This window comes from Oncorhynchus clarkii, chromosome 1 (assembly GCF_045791955.1).
Source record: "Oncorhynchus clarkii lewisi isolate Uvic-CL-2024 chromosome 1, UVic_Ocla_1.0, whole genome shotgun sequence".
Taxonomy (NCBI): domain Eukaryota; kingdom Metazoa; phylum Chordata; class Actinopteri; order Salmoniformes; family Salmonidae; genus Oncorhynchus; species Oncorhynchus clarkii.
In genome coordinates, this window is record NC_092147.1 from 735,431 (window position 1) to 761,625 (window position 26,195).

General features: G+C 45.2%; 1 protein-coding gene across 1 annotated transcript in view; it reads left to right on the forward strand.

Annotated features, from left to right (window-relative positions):
• Window positions 1–26,195, forward strand: part of LOC139411717 (TBC1 domain family, member 23) — a 78,700-nt gene that overhangs the window by 14,282 nt on the left and 38,223 nt on the right. The window contains exons 2-8 of the mRNA XM_071158431.1: window positions 10,939–11,110; window positions 12,270–12,375; window positions 17,774–17,981; window positions 19,316–19,439; window positions 24,410–24,534; window positions 25,105–25,151; window positions 25,231–25,334. Coding sequence (XP_071014532.1) covers window positions 10,939–11,110; window positions 12,270–12,375; window positions 17,774–17,981; window positions 19,316–19,439; window positions 24,410–24,534; window positions 25,105–25,151; window positions 25,231–25,334 — 886 coding nt within the window. The remainder of the gene's footprint in view (window positions 1–10,938; window positions 11,111–12,269; window positions 12,376–17,773; window positions 17,982–19,315; window positions 19,440–24,409; window positions 24,535–25,104; window positions 25,152–25,230; window positions 25,335–26,195) is intronic.

Sequence of the window (26,195 nt, forward strand, 5' to 3'; positions counted from 1 at the left end):
GCCTCCACATTGACTCTGTACAGGTACCCCCTGTATATAGCCTCCACATTGACTCTGTACCGTAACACCCTGTATATAGCCTCCACATTGACTCTGTACCGGTACCCCCTGTATATAGCCTCCACATTGACTCTGTACCGGTACCCCCTGTATATAGCCTCCACATTGACTCTGTACCGGTACCCCCTGTATATAGCCTCCACATTGACTCTGTACCGGTACCCGCTGTATATAGCCTCCACATTGACTCTGTACCGGTACCCCCTGTATATAGCCTCCACATTGACTCTGTACCGGTACCCCCTGTATATAGCCTCCACATTGACTCTGTACCGGTACCCCCTGTATATAGCCTCCACATTGACTCTGTACCGTAATACCCTGTATATAGCCTCCACATTGACTCTGTACTGTAATACCCTGTATATAGCCTCCACATTGACTCTGTACCGGTACCCCCTGTATATAGCCTCCACATTGACTCTGTTCCGGTACCCCCTGTATATAGCCTCCACATTGACTCTGTACCGGTACCCCCTGTATATAGCCTCCACATTGACTCTGTACCGGTACCCCCTGTATATAGCCTCCACATTGACTCTGTACCGGTACCCCCTGTATATAGCCTCCACATTGACTCTGTACCGGTACCCCCTTTATATAGCCTCCACATTGACTCTGTACCGGTACCCGCTGTATATAGCCTCCACATTGACTCTGTACCGGTACCCCCTGTATATAGCCTCCACATTGACTCTGTACCGGTACCCCCTGTATATAGCCTCCACATTGACTCTGTACCGTAACACCCTGTATATAGCCTCCACATTGACTCTGTACCGTAATACCCTGTATATAGCCTCCACATTGACTCTGCACTGTAATACCCTGTATATAGCCTCCACATTGACTCTGTACCGGTACCCCCTTTATATAGCCTCCACATTGACTCTGTACCGTAACACCCTGTATATTGCCTCCACATTGACTCTGTACCAGTACCCCCTGTATATAGCCTCCACATTGACTCTGTACCGGTACCCCCTGTATATAGCCTCCACATTGACTCTGTACCGGTACCCCCTGTATATAGCCTCCACATTGACTCTGTACCGTTACACCCTGTATATAGCCTCCACATTGACTCTGTACCGTAATACCCTGTATATAGCCTCCACATTGACTCTGTACCGTAATACCCTGTATATAGCCTCCACATTGACTCTGTACCGTAATACCCTGTATATAGCCTCCACATTGACTCTGTACCGGTACCCCCTGTATATAGCCTCCACATTGACTCTGTACCGGTACCCCCTGTATCTAGCCTCCACATTGACTCTGTACCGGTACCCCCTGTATATAGCCTCCACATTGACTCTGTACCGTAACACCCTGTATATAGCCTCCACATTGACTCTGTACCGGTACCCCCTATATATAGCCTCCACATTGACTCTGTACCGGTACCCCCTGTATATAGCCTCCACATTGACTCTGTACCGGTACCCCCTGTATATAGCCTCCACATCGACTCTGTACCGCAACACCCTGTATATACTCTGTACCGGTACTCCCTGTATAGCCTCCTCATCAACTCTGTACCGTAACACCCTGTATATAGCCTCCACATTGACTCTGTACCAGTACCCCCTGTATATAGCCTCCACATTGACTCTGTACCGGTACCCCCTGTATATAGCCTCCACATTGACTCTGTACCGGTACCCCCTGTATATAGCCTCCACATTGACTCTGTACCGTAATACCCTGTATATAGCCTCCACATTGACTCTGTACCGTAATACCCTGTATATAGCCTCCACATTGACTCTGTACCGTAACACCCTGTATATAGCCTCCACATTGACTCTGTACCGGTACCCCCTGTATATAGCCTCCACATTGACTCTGTACCGGTACCCCCTGTATATAGCCTCCACATTGACTCTGTACCGGTACCCCCTGTATATAGCCTCCACATTGACTCTGTACCGTAACACCCTGTATATAGCCTCCACATTGACTCTGTACCGGTACCCCCTGTATATAGCCTCCACATTGACTCTGTACCGGTACCCCCTGTATATAGCCTCCACATTGACTCTGTACCGGTACCCCCTGTATATAGCCTCCACATTGACTCTGTACCGGTACCCCCTGTATATAGCCTCCACATTGACTCTGTACCGGTACCCCCTGTATATAGCCTCCACATCGACTCTGTACCGCAACACCCTGTATATACTCTGTACCGGTACTCCCTGTATAGCCTCCTCATCAACTCTGTACCGTAACACCCTGTATATAGCCTCCACATTGACTCTGTACTGTAATACCCTGTATATAGCCTCCACATTGACTCTGTACCGGTACCCCCTGTATATAGCCTCCACATTGACTCTGTACCGGTACCCCCTGTATATAGCCTCCACATTGACTCTGTACCGGTACCCCCTGTATATAGCCTCCACATTGACTCTGTACCGGTACCCCCTGTATATAGCCTCCACATTGACTCTGTACCGGTACCCCCTGTATATAGCCTCCACATTGACTCTGTACCGGTACCCCCTGTATATAGCCTCCACATTGACTCTGTACCGTAATACCCTGTATATAGCCTCCACATTGACTCTGTACCGTAATACCCTGTATATAGCCTCCACATTGACTCTGTACCGTAACACCCTGTATATAGCCTCCACATTGACTCTGTACCGGTACCCCCTGTATATAGCCTCCACATTGACTCTGTACCGGTACCCCCTGTATATAGCCTCCACATTGACTCTGTACCGGTACCCCCTGTATATAGCCTCCACATTGACTCTGTACCGTAACACCCTGTATATAGCCTCCACATTGACTCTGTACCGGTACCCCCTGTATATAGCCTCCACATTGACTCTGTACCGGTACCCCCTGTATATAGCCTCCACATTGACTCTGTACCGGTACCCCCTGTATATAGCCTCCACATTGACTCTGTACCGGTACCCCCTGTATATAGCCTCCACATTGACTCTGTACCGGTACCCCCTGTATATAGCCTCCACATTGACTCTGTACCGCAACACCCTGTATATACTCTGTACCGGTACTCCCTGTATAGCCTCCTCATCAACTCTGTACCGTAACACCCTGTATATAGCCTCCACATTGACTCTGCACCGTAACACCCTGTATATAGTCTCCACATTGACTCTGTACCGTAACACCCTGTATATAGCCTCCACATTGACTCTGTACCGGTACCCCCTGTATATAGCCTCCACATTGACTCTGTACCGGTACCCCCTGTATATAGCCTCCACATTGACTCTGTACCGGTACCCCCTGTATATAGCCTCCACATTGACTCTGTACCGTAACACCCCTGTATATAGCCTCCACATTGACTCTGTACTGTAACACCCCTGTATATAGCCTCCACATTGACTCTGTACCGTAACACCCTGTATATAGTCTCCACATTGACTCTGTACCGTAATACCCTGTATATAGCCTCCACATTGACTCTGTACCGTAATACCCTGTATATAGCCTCGCTATTGTTATTTTACTGCTGCTGTTTAATCATGCTACTTTTATTTCTTTTTAGGTATTTTTCTTAACTGCATTGTTGGTTAACCTCTAGCGTCGAGCAACCCCGTATCCGGGAGCGTAATCATAGCCTCAAGCTCATTACCATAACGCAACGTTTCCTATTCATGAAAATCGCAAATGAAATAAATATATTGACACACAAGCTTAGCTTTTTGTTAACAACACTGTCATCTCAGATTTTCAAAATATGCTTTAACCAAAGCTACACAAGCATTTGTGTAAGAGTATTGATAGCCTAGCATAGCATTAAGCCTGGCATTCAGCAGGCAACATTTTCACAAAAACAAGAAAAGCATTCAAATGAAAGCATTTACCTTTGAAGAACTTCGGATGTTTTCAATGAGGAGACTCTCAGTTAGATAGCAAATGTTCAGTTTTTCCAAAAATATTATTTGTGTAAGAGAAATAGCTCCGTTTTGTTTATCACGTTTGGCTAAGAAAAAAAAAACGAAAATGCAGTCACTTACAACGCCAAACTTTTTTCCAAATTAGCTCCATAATATCGACAGAAACATGGCAAACGTTGTTTAGAATCAACCCTCAAGGTGTTTTTCACATATCTATTCGATAATCTATCAGTGGTGGCAGCTGGCTTCGCATCAGAAGAAAACGGAAAAATACTGCAGCTGAGGATTACGCAATAATTGTGACGGAGGACACCAAGCGACCACCTGGTAAATGTAGTCTCTTATGGTCAATCTTCCAATGATATGCCTACAAATACGTCACAATGCTGCAGACACCTTGGGGAAAACGTGGAAAAGGTAAGCTGACTCCTAGCTCCTCCACAGCCATATAAGGAGTCATTGCCATGAGGCGGTTTAAAAAAATGCGGCACTTCCTGATTGTATTTTTATCTGGGTTTTTTCTGTAACATCAGTTCTGTGGCACTCACAGACAATATCTTTGCAGTTTTGGAAACGCCAGAGTGTTTTCTTTCCAAAGCTGTCAATTATATGCATAGTCGAGCATCTTTTTGTGACAAAATATCTTGTTTAAAACGGGAACGTTTTTCATCCAAAAATTAAAAGAGCGCCCCCTATATCGAAGAAGTTAAGGGCTTGTAAAGTAAGCTTTTCACTGTAATGTCTACACTTGTTGTGTTCGGCGCATGTGACATACGATTTGGTCTACTGTACAGTATCTAGGGTTAGATCTACTATACAGTACCTGAGCTTTGTGCTAATGTTTACTTGCACATATTATGCAGTGTCTGTATTTCCCATCTGCCCATCTGCCCATTTTCCAGGTCTGTCTGTCTGTCTGTCTGCTTTATGTAACAGAAGAGCGGAGTCCCTGGGCAGCAGGCAGGTTAACAATGACCTCCATGTCACTGTTCATCCTGCTTTGTAGTGGATTGGAGAGGGGAAAAAGATACCGCTAATTCTCCTCTGGGCAGATGGATGGAGCAATATTATTATTCATATTATTGTTATTATTCATGTCATATTATTCTTTTTTTTAATTTATTAATATTCACGTTTTTATTGTTATTATTATTCAGACTACAAAATGTTTTATTAAATGTATATAATAATAAAAAGAGTAAATCAAAAATGAAGGGAAAAAAATAAAAATAATAATTAAGTCTCAAGCAAGGATTACATTTGCGGAATATATCTGAGAAACGAAAGATGATTTAATTACTACGATGTTTGACAATATATTTTCCATGTAATAGGTTTACTTTAGCTGTATTGAAAAGTAAAATGACTGAAGTATGCTGTGACAGTGGCTTTAGTCTCAGTCCCTTCCTCAGTACTATCCTAATGCAGCAGAATAGAAACGGTAGGCTTTATTGCCTTCCTGTTTTTAAAATGGTCTGCTCTCCTCTTGCTCTGTAGAGCAATCTGCTTCTTTATAGCTTTTGTAGTGATTCATATGTTGATGATGTAACGAATATTTGCTGGTCGGTGGTGTGTAATGAGGAGCAACCAGCCACTGCACTTGACGCATTTATGAATTTGCTTATCCCAGTTACTAATAAGCATGAACCCATTAAGAAAATTACTGTAAAAACTGTTAAATCCCTGTGGATTGATGAGGAATTGAAAAATTGTATGGTTGAGAGGAATGAGGCAAAAGGTATTGCAATTAAGTCTGGCAGCCCAACTGATTTGGCAAATGTACTGCAAATTAAGAAGTGATGTGACGAAACTAAATAAAAATAAACCATACTATGAAACAAAGATGAATGATAGTAAAAAGCTTTGGAGCACCTTAAATGACATTTTGGGGGAAAAAAGCCAACTCTGCTCCATCATTCATTGAATCAAATGGTTAATTTATCACAAAACCCACTGATATTGCTAACTACTTTAATTTTTTTTTTCATTGGCAAGATTAACAAATTTAGGGATGACACGCCAGCAACAAACGCTGACACTACACATCCAAGTATATCGGACCAAATTATGGAATACAAGAATTGTACATTTGAGTTCAGTAAAGTCTGTGGAAGAGGTGAAAAAATCATTGTTGTCTATCAACAATGACAAGCCACCGGGGTCTGACAATCTGGGTGGAAAATGACTGAGTATAATAGTGGACGATATTGCCACTCCTATTTGACATATCTTCAATTTAAGCCTTCTAGAGAGCATGTGCCCTCAGGCCTGGAGGGAAGCGAAAGTCATTCCGCTACCTAAGAATAGTAAAGCCCCTTTACTGGCTCAAATAGCCGACCAATCAGCCTGTTACCAACTCTTAGTAAACTTCTGGGGAAAATTGTGTTTTACCAGATACAATGCTAACAGACTTTCAGCACGCATATAGGGAAGGACATTTAACAACTGATGATTGGCTGAGAGAAATTGATGATAAAAAGATTGTGGGGCTGTCTTCAGTGCAGCTTTTGACATTATCGATCATAGTCTGCTAATTGAAAAACGTATGTGTTATGGCTTTACACCCCTTGCTATAATGTGGATAAAGAGTTACCTGTCTAACAGAACACAGAGGGTGTTCTTTAATGGAAGCCTCTCAAACATAATCCAGTTAGAATCAGGAATTCCCCAGGGTAGCTGTTTAGGCCCCTTGCATGTTTCATTCTTTACTAATGACATGCCACTGGCTTTGAGTAAAGCCAGTGTGTCTATGTATAGAGATGACTCAACACTTTACACCTCAGCTACTACAGCGACTGAAATGACTGCAACACTCAACAAAGAGCTGCAGTTACTTTCAGAGTGGGTGGCAAGGAATAAATTAGTTCTAAATATTTCCAAAACTAAAATCATTGTATTTGGGACAAATCATTCAGTAAACCCTAAACCTCAACTAAATCTTGTAATGAATAATGTGGAAATTGAGCAAATTGAGGAGACTAAACTTATTGGATTAACCCTGGATTGTAAACTGTCATGGTCAAAACATATTGATGTACTAGTAGCTAAGATGGGGAGAAGTCTGTCCATAATAAAGCGATGCTCTGCCTTCTTAACAACATTATCAACAAGACAGGTCCTACAGGCCCTAGTTTCTACCTTCTTAATTAACAACACTATCAACAAGGCAGGTCCTACAAGCCCTAGTTTCTACCTTCTTAGCAACACTATCAACAAGACAGGTCCTACAGGCCCTAGTTTCTACTTTCTTAACAACACTATCAACAAGGCAGGTCCTACAGGCCCTAGTTTCTACCTTCTTAACAACACTATCAACAAGGCAGGTCCTACAGGCCCTAGTTTCTACCTTCTTAACAACACTATCAACAAGGCAGGTCCTACAGGCCCTAGTTTCTACCTTCTTAACAACACTATCAACAAGGCAGGTCCTACAGGCCCTAGTTTCTACCTTCTTAATAACACTATCAACAAGTCAGGTCCTACAGGCCCTGGTTTTGTCACACCTGGACTACTTACTGTTCAGTCATGTGGTCAGGTGCCACAAAGAGAGACTTAGGAAAATTGCAATTGACTCAGAACAGGGCAGCACAGCTGGCCCTAAAAGTACACGGAGAGCTAATATTAATGACATGCATGTCAATCTCTCCTGGCTCAAAGTGGAAGAGAGATTGACTACTTGTTTTTGTAAGAAGTGTTGACATGTTGAATGTACAAAGCTGTTTGTTTAATCCACTAGTACACAGGTCAGACACCCATACATATGCCACCAGAGGTCTCTTCACAGTTCCCATGTCCAGAACAGACTATGGGAGGCGCACAGTACTACATAGAGCCATGACTACATGGAACTCTATTCCACAGTACTACATAGAACCATGACTACATGGAACTCTATTCCACATCAGGTAACTGATGCAGCAGTAGAATCAGATTTAAAAACAGGTAAAAATACACCTTATGGAACAGGGGGAAATCACACGTAGTGTGTTGTGAATTCTGCAATGAATTTATTGTAATGTTTAAAAAAATATACAGTGCCTTGCGAAAGTATTCGGCCCCCTTGAACTTTGCGACCTTTTGCCACATTTCAGGCTTCAAACATAAAGATATAAAACTGTATTTTTTTGTGAAGAATCAACAACAAGTGGGACACAATCATGAAGTGGAACGACATTTATTAGATATTTCAAACTTTTTTAACAAATCAAAAACTGAAAAATTGGGCGTGCAAAATTATTCAGCCCCTTTACTTTCAGTGCAGCAAACTCTCTCCAGAAGTTCAGTGAGGATCTCTGAATGATCCAATGTTGACCTAAATGACTAATGATGATAAATACAATCCACCTGTGTGTAATCAAGTCTCCGTATAAATGCACCTGCACTGTGATAGTCTCAGAGGTCCGTTAAAAGCGCAGAGAGCATCATGAAGAACAAGGAACACACCAGGCAGGTCCGAGATACTGTTGTGAAGAAGTTTAAAGCCGGATTTGGATACAAAAAGATTTCCCAAGCTTTAAACATCCCAAGGAGCACTGTGCAAGCGATAATATTGAAATGGAAGGAGTATCAGACCACTGCAAATCTACCAAGACCTGGCCGTCCCTCTAAACTTTCAGCTCATACAAGGAGAAGACTGATCAGAGATGCAGCCAAGAGGCCCATGATCACTCTGAATGAACTGCAGAGATCTACAGCTGAGGTGGGAGACTCTGTCCATAGGACAACAATCAGTCGTATATTGCACAAATCTGGCCTTTATGGAAGAGTGGCAAGAAGAAAGCCATTTCTCAAAGATATCCATAAAAAGTGTTGTTTAAAGTTTGCCACAAGCCACCTGGGAGACACACCAAACATGTGGAAGAAGGTGCTCTGGTCAGATGAAACCAAAATTGAACTTTTTGGCAACAATGCAAAACGTTATGTTTGGCGTAAAAGCAACACAGCTCATCACCCTGAACACACCATCCCCACTGTCAAACATGGTGGTGGCAGCATCATGGTTTGGGCCTGCTTTTCTTCAGCAGGGACAGGGAAGATGGTTAAAATTGATGGGAAGATGGATGGAGCCAAATACAGGACCATTCTGGAAGAAAACCTGATGGAGTCTGCAAAAGACCTGAGACTGGGATGGAGATTTGTCTTCCAACAAGACAATGATCCAAAACATAAAGCAAAATCTACAATGGAATGGTTCAAAAATAAACATATCCAGGTGTTAGAATGGCCAAGTCAAAGTCCAGACCTGAATCCAATCGAGAATCTGTGGAAAGAACTGAAAACTGCTGTTCACAAATGCTCTCCATCCAACCTCACTGAGCTCGAGCTGTTTTGCAAGGAGGAATGGGAAAAAATGTCAGTCTCTCGATGTGCAAAACTGATAGAGACATACCCCAAGCGACTTACAGCTGTAATCGCAGCAAAAGGTGGCGCTACAAAGTATTAACTTAAGGGGGCTGAATAATTTTGCACGCCCAATTTTTCAGTTTTTGATTTGTTAAAAAAGTTTGAAATATCCAATAAATGTCGTTCCACTTCATGATTGTGTCCCACTTGTTGTTGTTTCTTCACAAAAAAATACAGTTTTATATCTTTATGTTTGAAGCCTGAAATGTGGCAAAAGGTCGCAAAGTTCAAGGGGGCCGAATACTTTCGCAAGGCACTGTATAAAATGCCTACGTTTTGTCGAACACCAGGAAGAGTTGTGGGGATCCATAATAAATACAAATACCTATCAGATTCCAACACCTATTAGTTACTGCAGACCATATTTGATACAGGAAGTCAATGTAGCCTACTGTTTCTAGCCTAGCCTTACTACTGCTAGGGTCAGGCAGCCTGGATACCATGGTAACAGCAGGGGACTTTGACCACTCTCCTCTTGTTCTGTTGAGCAATCTGATTTCTTTTGAGCTGCTTACCTATCGTATTATCAGATTCCAACACCTATCAGTTACTATATGAAAGAGATCCCACCAATCCCTTGTCATCTCTTTTAATGTGACGGTAGTAAAGTGTTTATCTATTGGCTAGCAGTGGGACAGACACATGCTGTAAACTGAATGTTCAGGTTGTGGCTGATGCTTTGATTTACATTGGAATGTGTTTGATGCTCAGTGGTGACAGAAATAGACTCGTCCTCGTGACATTTGAAAAAGCCCTGTATACAGATGAAACAGTAGTCAAACAAATAGCATATCAGTATTAAAGTGTTATTGACGTTGCTGAAAAATGTAGGGTTTAAACAGTTCAACAGTGTTTGTCTCTCTGACCTGTCCTTTGTTGCTGTCTAACCTGTCCTGTCTTGTTCTCTGAGCTGTCCTGTCATGCTTTCTGAGCTGTCCTGTCATGCTTTCTGAGCTGTCCTGTCTGGGTCTCTGTCCTGTCTGGGTCTCTGTCCTGTCTGGGTCTCTGTCCTGTCTGGGTCTCTGTCCTGTCTTGTTCTGTGACCTGTCTTGTTCTGTGACCTGTCTTGTTCTGTGACCTGTCTTGTTCTGTGTCCTGCCCTGTCTTGTTCTGTGACCTGTCTTGCTTTATGACCTGTCCTGTCTTGATCTCTGAGCTGACCTGTCTTGTTCTCTGAGCTGACCTGTGTTGCTGTCTGACCTGTCTTGTTCTCTGAGCTGACCTGTCTTGTTCTGTGACCTGTCTTGTTTTGTGACCTGTTTTCTCTTGCTTTATGACCTGTCCTGTCTTGTTCTCTGAGCTGACCTGTCTTGTTCTCTGAGCTGACCTGTCTTGTTCTCTGAGCTGACCTGTCTTGTTCTCTGCGCTGACCTGTCTTGTTCTCTGCGCTGACCTGTCTTGTTCTCTGCGCTGACCTGTCTTGTTCTCTGCGCTGACCTGTGTTGCTGTCTGACCTGTCCTGTTCTCTAACCTGTCCTGTCTTGTTCTTTGTCCTGTCTTGCAACATTGCCCTAAAAAAATTGTGTTTTATAGGCGTTAGATGTCGTTCTGATAGTGTTGCTGTTTCTCTGTCCTGCAGGGATCAGGATCTGGCTGAGGCCCTGGACTCTGGAGGCTCTGACCTGGAGCTAGAGATGGACATACAGGGGGAGCTGGGGTTGGGGGGAGGGCTGGGGCTGGATGGGGAAGAGGCCGGGGAGGTTATTCGAGTCCAGGAGCTACCAGCCCAGCAGAGAGCCAAGCTGTGGAAGGTGAGCGAGGTCAGGGTTCGTGGGTTCGGCCTACCGTAACAGAGGGGGAGGAATTAGACTAGGGATAGAATGGGAGGGGGTCAGAGGGTGAGGGGGTGGGGGTGGTCAGGGTGAGGGACTAGGGAGGGGGTGGGACTTGATTTTATATATTTTTTTCCTGTAAAGCACGTTGAGTTGCTTTCCATGTCTGAAATGTGCTGTATAAATAAAGCTTGATTTGATTTGATTAGGGATGAGATGGGACTAGGAATGGGGTGGGACTAAGGAAGGGGATGGGGGGTCAGAGGGTGAGGGACTAGGGAAGGAGTGTGACTAGGGAGGGGGTGGGGGGTCAGAGGGTGAGGGACCAGGGAGGGGGGGTGCAACTAGGGAGGGGGTTGGGGAGGTCAGAGGGTGAGGGAGGGGGGGGGGGGGGGTCAGAGGGTGAGGGACTAGGTAGAGAGGGTCAGAGGGTGAGTGTCCAGGGAGGGGGTGAGGGACTAGGGAGGGGGGTAGAGGGGTCAGAGGGTGAGGGAGGGGGGTCAGAGGGTGAGGGACTAGGGAGGGGTGTAGAAGGATCAGAGGGTGAGGGTCCAGGGAGGGGGGGTCGGAGGGTGAGGGACTAGGGAGGGGGGGTCAGAGGGTGAGGGACTAGTGAAGGGGGGTCGGAGGGTGAGGGAGGGACTAGGGAAGGGGTGTGACTAGGGAGGGGTCAGAGGGTGAGGGACTAGGTAGGGAGGGTCAGAGGGTGAGGGACTAGGGAGGGGGGACATCTCTAATCTGTTTAGCTGATAATTGGTTTGTTGACCCCCAACGTTAGCAGACACCACTCCACTGTTGATTAGCTGCTCAATGAGGAGAACAGAAGACTAGCATAGCATATCTCATAGCTAGAGCCAGGAGGTTTACCTGACTGGGAACAACTCTGAGCCATCAGTGGTTCTCAGTAGTTTCCCAGTCTGTCTCCTCCTGTGTTTTGGGGTAACTGTCAGCTACCAACTGACGATCTGGTCCTGTCTGTCAGCTCCCAACTGACGATCTGGTCCCGTCTGTCAGCTCCCAACTGACGATCTGGTCCCGTCTGTCAGCTACCAACTGACGATCTGGTCCCGTCTGTCAGCTACCAACTGACGATCTGGTCCTGTCTGTCAGCTACTAACTAGTTGGTGTGTTTTGTCAGATTGCGCTGAATGTGGCAGGTAAAGGAGACAGTCTGTCCTCGTGGGATGGAGTCCTGGATCTTCCAGAACAGAACCTTATACACACCCGCTGCCAGCAGCTCATTGGTGAGTGACTGTTACATACAGTATCTATGTTATATATACAGTACCAGTCAAAGGTTTGGACACACCGACTCATTCATGGTCCAGGGATGTTACTATTTTCTACATTGTAGAATAATATTGAAGACATCAAAACTATTAAATACATATGGAATCATGTAGTAACCAAAAAAGTGTTAAACAAATCAAAATATATTTCAGATTCTTCAAAATAGCCACCCGTTGCCTTGATAACAGCTTTGCACACGCTTGGCATTCTCTCAACCAGCTTTACCTGGAATACTTTTCCAACAGTCTTGAAGGAGTTCCCACATATGCTGAGCACATGTTTTCTGCGGTTCAACTCACCCCAAGCCATCTCAATTGGGTTGAGGTTTGGTGATTGTGGAGGCCAGGTCATCTAATGCAGCACACCATCACTCTCCTTCTTGGTCAAATAGCCCTTACACAGCCTGGAGGTGTGTTGGTTCATTGTCCTGTCAAAAAACAAATGATAGTCCCACTAAGCGCAAACCAGATGGGATGGTGTATCGCTGCAGAATGCTGTGGTACCCATGCTGGTTAAGTGTGCCTTGAATTGTAAATAAATCACTGACCGTGTCACCAGCAAAGCACCATCACACCTCCTCCTCCATGCTTCACGGGGGGAACCACACATGCAGAGATCATCTGTTCGCCTACTCCGCGTCTCACAAAGACACAGCGGTTGGAACCAAAAATCTAAAACTTGGACTCATCGGACCAAAGGACAGATTTCCACTGGTCTAATATCCATTGCTCGTGTTTCTTGGCCCAAGCATGTCTCTTTTTATTGGTGTCCTTTAGTAGTGGTTTCTATGCAGCAATTTGACTATGAAGGCCTGATTCATGCAGTCTCCTCTGAACAGTTGATGATGAGATGTGTCTGTTACTTGAACTCTGCAAAGTATTTATTTAAGTGAAATAAGCGATAAAATTAACAGTAAACATTACACTCACAGAGTTCCAAAAGAATAAAGACATTTCAAATGTCATATTATGTCTATATACAGTGTTGTAATGATGTGCAAATGGTTAAAGTACAACAGGGAAAATAAATAAGCATAAATATGGATTGTATTTACAATGTTGTTTGTTCTTCACTGGTTGCCCTTTTTTTGTGGCGATAGGTCACACATCTTGCTGCTGTGATGGCACACTGTGGTATTTCACCCAGTAGATATGGAAGTTTATCAAAAACGGGTTGTTTTCAAATTCATTGTGGATCTGTGAAATATGTCTCTCTAATATGGTCATACATTTGGCAGGAGGTTAGGAAGTGCATCTCAGTTTCCACCTCATTTTGTGGGCAGTGAGCACATAGCCTGTCTTCTCTTGAGAGCCAGGTCTGCCTACAGGTCTGCCTTTCTCAATTGCAAGTCTATGCTCACTGAGTCTGTACATAGTCAAAACTTTCCTTAATATTGGGTCAGTCACAATGGTCAGGTATGGTTTGCTCTTTTTTTGTGATTATTTTCAGTGTGTCAAATACTGACCTTGTTGTTTTCTCATGATTTGGTTGGATCTAAATGTGTTCCTGTCCTGGGGGTCTGTTTGTGTTTGGGAACAGAGTCCCAGGACAAGCTTGCTTAGGGATCTCTTCTCCAGGTTCATCTCTCTGTGGGTGGGAATCACTTCCTTTTAGGTGGTTGTAGAATTTAGTGGCTCTTTTCTGGATTTTGATCATTTTGACTGTCGTTTCTCTTTGCTTATTTGAGCTGTTCTTGCCATAATATGGACTTGGTATTTTACCAAATAGGGCTATCTTCTGTATACCACCCCTACCTTGTCACAACACAACTGATTGGCTCAAACGCATAAAGAAGCAAAGAAATTCCACAAATTAACTTTGAAGAAGGCACACCTGTTAATTGAAATGTATTCCAGGTGACTACCTCATGAAGCTGGTTGAGAGAATGCAAAGAGTGTGCATCAAGGCAAAGGGTGGCTACTTTGAAGAATCTCAAATATAAAATATATTTAGATTTGTTTAGCACTTTTTTTGGTTACTACATGATTCCATATGTGTTATTTCATAGTTTTGATGTCTTTACTATTATTCTACAATGTAGAAAATAGTAAAAAATAAAGAAAAACCCTGTAATGAGTAAGTGTCCAAACCTTTGATTGGTACTGTATATACTGTGCCTACGAAAAGTATTCAGACCCCTTGACTTTTTGCACATTTTGTTACATTACAGCCTTATTCTAAAATTGATTAAATCGTTTTTTCCCCCTCATCAATCTACACACAATACCACATAATGACAAAGCAAAAACTATATATATTTTTTTTTACATTTTTGCTAAATTCTAATAAATAAATATAACATTTTACGTAAGTATTCAGAACCTTTTTACTCAGTACTTTGTTGAAGCACTTTTGGCAGCGATTACAGCCATGAGTCTTCTTGGGTATGACGCTTCAAGCTTGGCACACCTGTATTTGGGGAGTTTCTCCCATTCTTCTCTGAAGATCCTCTCAAACTCCGTCAGGTTGGATGGGGAGCGTCGCTGCACAGCTATTTTCAGGTCTCATGTGAATCCAGAGCATCCCAAACATGCTCAATGAGTGACATGTCTGGTGAGTATGCAAGCCATGGAAGAACTGGGACATTTTCAGCTTCCAGGAAATGTGTACAGATCCTTGTGTGACATGGTGCAGTGCATTATCATGCTGAAACATGAGGTGATGGCGGTGGATGAATGGTACAAAAATGGGCCTCAGGATCTCGTCACGGTATCTCGGTGCATTCAAATTGCCATTGATAAAATGCAATTGTGTTTGTTGTCTTTAGCTTATGCCTGCCCATACCATAACCCCCCCCCCCCCCCCCCCCCCCCCCACCACCATGGTGCACTCTGTTCACAACGTTGACATCAGCAAACTGCCCGCCCACACGACGCCTGCGATTGTGAGGCAGATGTACTGCCAAATTCTCTAAAATTACGTTGGAGGCGGCTTGTGCTAGAGAAATTAACATTAGATTCTCTTGCAACTGCTCTGGAGGATATTCTTGCAGTCAGCATGCCAATTGCACGCTCCCTCAAAACGAGACATCTGTGGCATTGTTTAATCAGCTTCTTGATATATCACATCTGTCAGGTGGATGGATTGTCTTGGAAAAGGAGAAATGCTCACTAACAGGGATGTAAACAAATTTGTGCACATTTGAAATAAGCTTTTTGTGCGTATGGAACATTTCTGGCATCTTTTATTTCAGCTCATGAAACATGGGACCAACACTTTACTTTTTTGTTCAGTGTATATTATATTCTACCTGCCCTGCTCAAGACAATTCATAGGATGGATAATTCTTTGTCTTGCATAGCTCGGTCACAATGCTGTCTTCTGTGGCTCGGTCACAATGCTGTCTTCTGTGGCTCGGTCACAATGCTGTCTTCTGTGGCTCGGTCACAATGCTGTCTTCTGTGGCTCGGTCACAATGCTGTCTTCTGTGGCTCGGTCACAATGCTGTCTTCTGTGGCTCGGTCACAATGCTGTCTTCTGTGGCTCGGTCACAATGCTGTCTTCTGTGGCTCGGTCACAATGCTGTCTTCTGTGGCTCGGTCACAATGCTGTCTTCTGTGGCTCGGTCACAATGCTCTCTTCTGTGGCTCGGTCACAATGCGCTCTTCTGTGGCTCGGTCACAATGCTCTCTTCTGTGGCTCGGTCACAATGCTCTCTTCTGTGGCTCGGTCACAATGCTCTCTTCTGTGGCTCGGTCACAATGCTCTCTTCTGTGGCTCGGTCACAATGCTCTCTTCTGTGGCTCGATCAGTAATCCTCTCTTCTGTAGCTCGGTCACAATGCTGTCTTCTGTGGCTCGATCAGTAATCCTCTCTTCTGTAGCTCGGTCACAATGCTGTCTTCTGTGGCTCGATCAGTAATCCTCTCTTCTGTAGCTCGGTCACAATGCTGTCTTCTGTAGCTCTGTCAGTAATGTTGAGAATAGACAATAGAAACACAAGTCCAAACACAAGCTGGGTTCTCATACAGTTTGGGTCTTATGCAGAAACTATCAGCTGTCATCAGCTTTGCACAGTCCTTTCTCTGCCTGATAGCAGGGCAGGTTAGGCAGCAGAACTGACATGGAGACTGCTCCAGGGCTCAGCCCAGAAAAGTCAGCCCTTCATGGGGCACTGAGCCCAGGAAAACCCCAGGCCTTACCTCCGGGAGTAGACCAGCACATGGTGCCACAGTGAAGAGACGCAAACTGAGGGAGAGAATGTTCTAGTGGGTTGAAGAATCAATCCTGAGACCTTTCTTTGGCATCTTGTTTGCTAGTATCTTATTTCAATCAATTTCTACAAGACACATTTGCTTGAAAGGCTGGCTAGGGGCCATATGTATCCAGTATCAGGGTGGGATGGCTGATCTAGGATCAGGTCCCCCAAGTCCATGTCATCTTATTCATTCTGATCTAGGATCAGGTCCCCCCTGTCCATGTCATCTTATTCATTCTGATCTAGGATCAGGTCCCCCCTGTCCATGTCATCTTATTCATTCTGATCTAGGATCAGGTCCCCCCTGTCCATGTCATCTTATTCATAATGATCTAGGATCAGGCCTCCTCCCCCCTGTCCATGTCATCTTATTCATAATGATCTAGGATCAGGCCCCCCCTGTCCATGTCATCTTATTCATTCTGATCTAGGATCAGGCCCCCCCTGTCCATGTCATCTTATTCATTCTGATCTAGGATCAGGTCCCCCCTGTCCATGTCATCTTATTCATAATGATCTAGGATCAGGCCCCCCTGTCCATGTCATCTGATATAAGATCAGGTCCCCCCTGTCCATGTCATCTTATTCATTCTGATCTAGGATCAGCCCCCCCCCCCTGTCCATGTCATCTTATTCATAATGATCTAGGATCAGCCCCCCCCCCTGTCCATGTCCATGTCATCTTATTCATAATGATCTAGGATCAGCCCCCCCCCCTGTCCATGTCATCTTATTCATAATGATTTAGGATCAGGCCCCCCCGTCCATGTCATCTGATATAAGATCAGGTCCCCCCTGTCCATGTCATCTTATTCATAATGATCTAGGATCAGCCCCCCCCCCCCCCTGTCCATGTCATCTTATTCATAATGATCTAGGATCAGCCCCCCCCACCCACCCCCCCCCCCCCCTGTCCATGTCATCTTATTCATAATGATCTAGGATCAGGCCCCCCCCCCCCCCCCCCCCCCCCCCGTCATCTTATTCATTATGATGTAAAATCCTAGATCAGCACTCCTACTCTGAGAGGCTTGATGCTTATGACTCCAGGATGATTTTTCTGAACTCTGTTTCCATGCTGTCTTTGTCCTGACAGTGAGGCTAAGTGTAAGGACCTGTAACCTCTGACCCTGTGTCTCTGCTTCCTGTCTCCAGACCAGCTGGGGTGCGTGGCGGAGGAGGAGGGGCGTGACATGGTGTCTGACGTAGAGTCTGTCATCACGTTCTACTGTAAGTCCCGAAACATCACCTTCACCCCTGACCTCTCCTGGCCACACCTCCTCAAACCCCTGCTGGGCCTGCAGCTGCCCCGCTCCGATCTCTACAACTGCTTCTACGCCATCATGAATAAATATATCCCACGGTGAGACACACAGCTCTACAATAAATATATACCACGGACAGACACACACCTCTACAATAGATACATACCACGGACAATCTTCAGCAATCAACCCACAATACCCCATAATGACAAAGCGAAAACAGGTTTTTAGAAATGTTTGCATATTTATTGAAAATAAAACACAGAAATAACTTATTTACATAAGTATTCAGACCCTTTGCTATGGGACTCGAAATTGAGCTCGGGTGCATCCTGTTTCCATTGATCATCCTTGAGATGTTTCTACAACTTGATTGGAGTCCACCTGTGGTAAATTAAATTGATTGGAAAAGGCACACACCTGTCTATATAAGGTGTGTCTATAAGGCCACGAGGTCAAAGGAACTGCCTTAGAGCTCCAAGACAGGATTGTGTTGAGGCACATATCTGGGGAAGGGTACCAAAAAATTTCTACAGCATTGAAGGCCCCCAAGAACACAGTGGCCTCCATCATTCTTAAATGGAAGATGTTTGGAACCACCAAGACTCTTCCTAGAGCTGGCTGCTCGGCCAAACTGAGCAATCGGGGGAGAAGGGCCTTGGTCAGGGAGGTGACCAAGAACCTGATGATCACCCTGATAGAGCTCCAGAGTTCCTCTGTGGAGATGGGAGAAACTTCCAGAAGGACAACCATCTCTTCAGTACTACACCAATCAGGCCTTTATGGTAGAGTGGCCAGACGGAAGCCACTCCTCAGTAAAAGGTACATGACAGCCTGCTTGTAGTTTGCCAAAAAGTCCCCAAAAGTCTGACCATTAGGAACAAGATTTTCTGGTCTGATGAAACCAAGATTGAACTATTTGACCTGAATGCCAAGCGTCACGTCTGGAGGAAACCTGGCACCATCCCTACAGTGAAGCATGGTAGCGGCAGGGTAGCCTAGAGCGTTGGGCTAGTAACCAAAAGGTTGCAAGTACGAATCCCCGAGCTGACAAGGTACAAATCTGTCGTTCTGCCCCTGAACAAGGCTGTTAACCCACTGTTCCTAGGCCATCATTGAAATAAGAATTTGTTCTTAACTGACTTGCCTAGTTAAATAAAGGTTTTTAAAAAATGGTGGTGGCAGCATCATGCTGTGGGGATGTTTCTCAGGGACTGAGAATTAGTCAATTAATCATCAAGCTGTTGACTAATTAAATCAGGTGTACCAGTTTAGGGTTAATGCATGCATGCAATGCATGTATTAATGTCTACATTAATTTATACCATGTTTATTCTCTTACAGACACCTTAATGCATACTGTACATTATATTATGCTAAACATGATGAATGTTTAATAACACTAGGTGTAACGGTACGTCTTCCTGTCCAGGGACTGTGTAGTGAAGGGCCGTCCGTTCCACCTGTACAGACTGCTGCTTCAGTATCATGAACCAGAACTCTGCTCCTTCCTCGACACCAAGAAGATCACCCCAGACTCCTACACTATACACTGGGTATGTCTATCTAACCCCAGACTGGGTATGTCTATCTAACCCCAGACTCCTACACTATACACTGGGTATGTCTATCTAACCCCAGACTCATACACTGGGTATGTCTATCTAACCCCAGACTGGGTATGTCTGTCTAACCCCAGACTCCTACACTATACACTGGGTATGTCTATCTAACCCCAGACTCATACACTGGGTATGTCTATCTAACCCCAGACTGGGTATGTCTATCTAACCCCAGACTCCTACACTATACACTGGGTATGTCTATCTAACCCCAGACTGGGTATGTCTGTCTAACCCCAGACTCCTACACTATACACTGGGTATGTCTGTCTAACCCCAGACTCCTACACTATACACTGGGTATGTCTATCTAACCCCAGACTGGGTATGTCTGTCTAACCCCAGACTCCTACACTATACATGGGGTATGTCTATCTAACCCCAGACTCATACACTGGGTATGTCTATCTAACCCCAGACTGGGTATGTCTGTCTAACCCCAGACTCCTACACTATACACGGGGTATGTCTAGCTAACCCCAGACTGGGTATGTCTGTCTAACCCCAGACTCCTACACTATACATGGGGTATGTCTATCTAACCCCAGACTCAAACACTGGGTATGTCTATCTAACCCCAGACTGGGTATGTCTGTCTAACCCCAGACTCCTACACTATACATGGGGTATGTCTATCTAACCCCAGACTCATACACTGGGTATGTCTATCTAACCCCAGACTGGGTATGTCTATCTAACCCCAGACTCCTACACTATACACTGGGTATGTCTATCTAACCCCAGACTCATACACTGGGTATGTCTATCTAACCCCAGACTGGGTATGTCTATCTAACCCCAGACTCATACACTGGGTATGTCTATCTAACCCCAGACTGGGTTTGTCTGTCTAACCCCAGACTCCTACACTATACACTGGGTATGTCTATCTAACCCCAGACTGGGTATGTTTGTCTAACCCCAGACTCCTACACTATACATGGGGTATGTCTATCTAACCCCAGACTCATACACTGGGTATGTCTATCTAACCCCAGACTGGGTATGTCTATCTAACCCCAGACTCATACACTGGGTATGTCTATCTAACCCCAGACTTTGTATGTTTGTCTAACCCCAGACTCCTACACTATACACTGGGTATGTCTATCTAACCCCAGACTGGGTATGTTTGTCTAACCCCAGACTCCTACACTATACACTGGGTATGTCTATCTAACCCCAGACTCATACACTGGGTATGTCTATCTAACCCCAGACTGGGTATGTCTATCTAACCCCAGACTCCTACACTATACACTGGGTATGTCTATCTAACCCCAGACTCATACACTGGGTATGTCTATCTAACCCCAGACTGGGTATGTCTATCTAACCCCAGACTCATACACTGGGTATGTCTATCTAACCCCAGACTGGGTTTGTCTGTCTAACCCCAGACTCCTACACTATACATGGGGTATGTCTATCTAACCCCAGACTCATACACTGGGTATGTCTATCTAACCCCAGACTGGGTATGTCTGTCTAACCCCAGACTCCTACACTATACACTGGGTATGTCTATCTAACCCCAGACTGGGTATGTTTGTCTAACCCCAGACTCCTACACTATACATGGGGTATGTCTATCTAACCCCAGACTCATACACTGGGTATGTCTATCTAACCCCAGACTGGGTATGTCTGTCTAACCCCAGACTCCTACACTATACATGGGGTATGTCTATCTAACCCCAGACTCATACACTGGGTATGTCTATCTAACCCCAGACTGGGTATGTCTATCTAACCCCAGACTCCTACACTATACACTGGGTATGTCTATCTAACCCCAGACTGGGTATGTCTGTCTAACCCCAGACTCCTACACTATACATGGGGTATGTCTATCTAACCCCAGACTGGGTATGTCTATCTAACCCCAGACTCATACACTGGGTATGTCTATCTAACCCCAGACTGGGTATGGCTATCTAACCCCAGATGGGGTATGTCTATCTAACCCCAGACTCATACACTGGGTATGTCTATCTAACCCCAGACTTGGTATGTTTGTCTAACCCCAGACTCCTACACTATACACTGGGTATGTCTATCTAACCCCAGACTGGGTATGTTTGTCTAACCCCAGACTCCTACACTATACATGGGGTATGTCTATCTAACCCCAGACTCATACACTGGGTATGTCTATCTAACCCCAGACTGGGTATGTTTGTCTAACCCCAGACTCCTACACTATACATGGGGTATGTCTATCTAACCCCAGACTCATACACTGGGTATGTCTATCTAACCCCAGACTGGGTATGTCTATCTAACCCCAGACTCATACACTGGGTATGTCTATCTAACCCCAGACTTTGTATGTTTGTCTAACCCCAGACTCCTACACTATACACGGGGTATGTCTATCTAACCCCAGACTCATACACTGGGTATGTCTATCTAACCCCAGACTGGGTATGTTTGTCTAACCCCAGACTCATACACTGGGTATGTCTATCTAACCCCAGACTGGGTATGTCTATCTAACCCCAGACTCATACACTGGGTATGTCTATCTAACCCCAGACTGGGTATGTCTGTCTAACCCCAGACTCCTACACTGGGTATGTCTGTCTAACCCCAGACTCCTACACTGGGTATGTCTATCTAACCCCAGACTCCTACACTGGGTATGTCTATCTAACCCCAGACTCATACACTGGGTATGTCTATCTAACCCCAGACTCCTACACTATACACTGGGTATGTCTATCTAACCCCAGACTGGGTATGTCTGTCTAACCCCAGACTCCTACACTATACATGGGGTATGTCTATCTAACCCCAGACTGGGTATGTCTGTCTAACCCCAGACTCCTACACTATACATGGGGTATGTCTATCTAACCCCAGACTCATACACTGGGTATGTCTATCTAACCCCAGACTGGGTATGTTTGTCTAACCCCAGACGGGGTATGTCTATCTAACCCCAGACTCCTACACTATACACTGGGTATGTCTATCTAACCCCAGACTGGGTATGTCTATCTAACCCCAGACTCCTACACTATACATGGGGTATGTCTATCTAACCCCAGACTCATACACTGGGTATGTCTATCTAACCCCAGACTGGGTATGTCTGTCTAACCCCAGACTCCTACACTATACATGGGGTATGTCTATCTAACCCCAGACTCATACACTGGGTATGTCTATCTAACCCCAGACTGGGTATGTTTGTCTAACCCCAGACTCCTACACTATACATGGGGTATGTCTGTCTAACCCCAGACTCATATACTGGGTATGTCTATCTAACCCCAGACTGGGTATGTTTGTCTAACCCCAGACTCCTACACTATACATGGGGTATGTCTGTCTAACCCCAGACTCATATACTGGGTATGTCTATCTAACCCCAGACTGGGTATGTTTGTCTAACCCCAGACTCCTACACTATACATGGGGTATGTCTATCTAACCCCAGACTCATACACTGGGTATGTCTATCTAACCCCAGACTGGGTATGTCTATCTAACCCCAGACTCATACACTGGGTATGTCTGTCTAACCCCAGACTCCTACACTATACACTGGGTATGTCTATCTAACCCCAGACTGGGTATGTCTGTCTAACCCCAGACTCCTACACTATACATGGGGTATGTCTATCTAACCCCAGACTCATACACTGGGTATGTCTATCTAACCCCAGACTGGGTATGTCTATCTAACCCCAGACTCCTACACTATACATGGGGTATGTCTATCTAACCCCAGACTCATACACTGGGTATGTCTATCTAACCCCAGACTGGGTATGTTTGTCTAACCCCAGACTCCTACACTATACACGGGGTATGTCTATCTAACCCCAGACTCCTACACTATACACGGGGTATGTCTAGCTAACCCCAGACTGGGTATGTCTGTCTAACCCCAGACTCCTACACTATACACTGGGTATGTCTATCTAACCCCAGACGGGGTATGTCTATCTAACCCCAGACTCCTACACTATACACTGGGTATGTCTATCTAACCCCAGACTCATACACTGGGTATGTCTATCTAACCCCAGACTGGGTATGTCTGTCTAACCCCAGACTCCTACACTATACACTGGGTATGTCTATCTAACCCCAGACTGGGTATGTCTGTCTAACCCCAGACTCCTACACTATACATGGGGTATGTCTATCTAACCCCAGACTGGGTATGTTTGTCTAACCCCAGACTCCTACACTATACACGGGGTATGTCTATCTAACCCCAGACTCATACACTGGGTATGTCTATCTAACCCCAGACTGGGTATGTTTGTCTAACCCCAGACTCCTACACTATACATGGGGTATGTCTATCTAACCCCAGACTCATACACTGGGTATGTCTATCTAACCCCAGACTGGGTATGTCTATCTAACCCCAGACTCATACACTGGGTATGTCTATCTAACCCCAGACTGGGTATGTCTATCTAACCCCAGACTCCTACACTATACACTGGGTATGTCTATCTAACCCCAGACTGGGTATGTTTGTCTAACCCCAGACTCCTACACTATACATGGGGTATGTCTATCTAACCCCAGACTCATACACTGGGTATGTCTATCTAACCCCAGACTGGGTATGTCTATCTAACCCCAGACTGGGTATGTTTGTCTAACCCCAGACTCCTACACTATACACTGGGTATGTCTATCTAACCCCAGACTGGGTATGTCTGTCTAACCCCAGACTCCTACACTATACATGGGGTATGTCTATCTAACCCCAGACTCATACACGGGGTATGTCTAGCTAACCCCAGACTGGGTATGTCTATCTAACCCCAGACTCCTACACTACACCCTGGATATGTCAGTACTGCCTATTAGGTTTGAAATGTTCCCTTGCAGTGGGATGGTGGATTGTGACTGGTATGTTGTGTATCCTACAGCTAGGCAGTCTGTTCTCCAGTCACTGCCTACCAGAGGTGACTCAGGCCATGTGGGACTTTTACCTCCAACAGGCTGACCCCTTCCTCATCTTCTTCCTCCTGCTCATCATCCTCGTCAATGCCAAGTACCCACTATTACAACATATTCATAATACAAACCAGATTACAACACATAGCTACCGCAAATTACTATCACAAACGTATCAATACCAGGTCTTCAGTGCTCTGATATTACATTATTACTTTTGGTTCCCCCCTAGAGATATCATCCTGTTTGTTCCCCCCCTAGAGATAACATCCTGTTTGTTCCCCCCCTAGAGATAACATCCTGTTTGTTCCCCCCTAGAGATAACATCCTGTTTGTTCCCCCCCTAGAGATAACGTCCTGTTTGTTCCCCCCTAGAGATAACATCCTGTTTGTCCCCCCCCCTAGAGATAACATCCTGTTTGTTCCCCCCCTAGAGATAACGTCCTGTTTGTTCCCCCCCCTAGAGATAACATCCTGTTTGTTCCCCCCTAGAGATAACATCCTGTTTGTTCCCCCCCCTAGAGATAACATCCTGTTTGTTCCCCCCCCTAGAGATAACATCCTTTTTGTTCCCCCCCTAGAGATAACATCCTTTTTGTTCCCCCCCTAGAGATAACATCCTTTTTGTTTCCCCCCTAGAGATAACATCCTGTTTGTTCCCCCCTAGAGATAACATCCTGCAACAAGAAGGGGACAGTAAAGAAGATATCATTAGTAAGTTATCTGCTTCTGGATTCAGCTTCTAGGCTGCTGTGTGTTGAATGCAGGGTTCTAACCTTTGTGTTTGTTACAGAGATGTTGGAGGACTCTCCTGCCCTGTTAGAGGCTGATGATATAGAAGACCTGTTCTCTCTGGCCCAGTATTACTGGAGCAAGACCCCTCTGTCTCTCAGAAAGGTAAAGTACTGTTATGGGTCCCTCCTTATACAGCTGACATGGGGCCCTGCTCAATACAGCTGGCATGGGGCCCTGCTCAATACAGCTGGCATGGGGCCCTGCTCAATACAGCTGGCATGGGGCCCTGCTCAATACAGCTGGCATGGGGCCCTGCTCAATACAGCTGGCGTGGGGCCCTGCTCAATACAGCTGGCATGGGGCCCTGCTCAATACAGCTGGCATGGGGCCCTGCTCAATACAGCTGGCATGGGGCCCTGCTCAATACAGCTGGCATGGGGCCCTGCTCAATACAGCTGGCGTGGGGCCCTGCTCAATACAGCTGGCGTGGGGCCCTGCTCAATACAGCTGGCAGTATGAATACCTTACTGTAAAATGCTTACTTTCAAGCTCTTAACCAACAAGTTTTCAGAATATAGAGTTAAGAAAATACTAACCTAAATAAAGTCAACAAAAAAAATATGAAGTAACACAAAATAACGAGGATACAGGGGGTACCGGTACAGAGTCAATGTGGAGGCTATATACAGGGTATTACGGTACAGAGTCAATGTGGAGGCTATATACAGGGGGTACCGGTACAGAGTCAATGTGGAGGCTATATACAGGGTATTACGGTACAGAGTCAATGTGGAGGCTATATACAGGGGGTACCGGTACAGAGTCAATGTGGAGGCTATATACAGGGGGTACCGGTACAGAGTCAATGTGGAGGCTATATACAGGGGGTACCGGTACAGAGTCAATGTGGAGGCTATATACAGGGGGTACCGGTACAGAGTCAATGTGGAGGCTATATACAGGGGGTACCGGTACAGAGTCAATGTGGAGGCTATATACAGGGTATTACGGTACAGAGTCAAT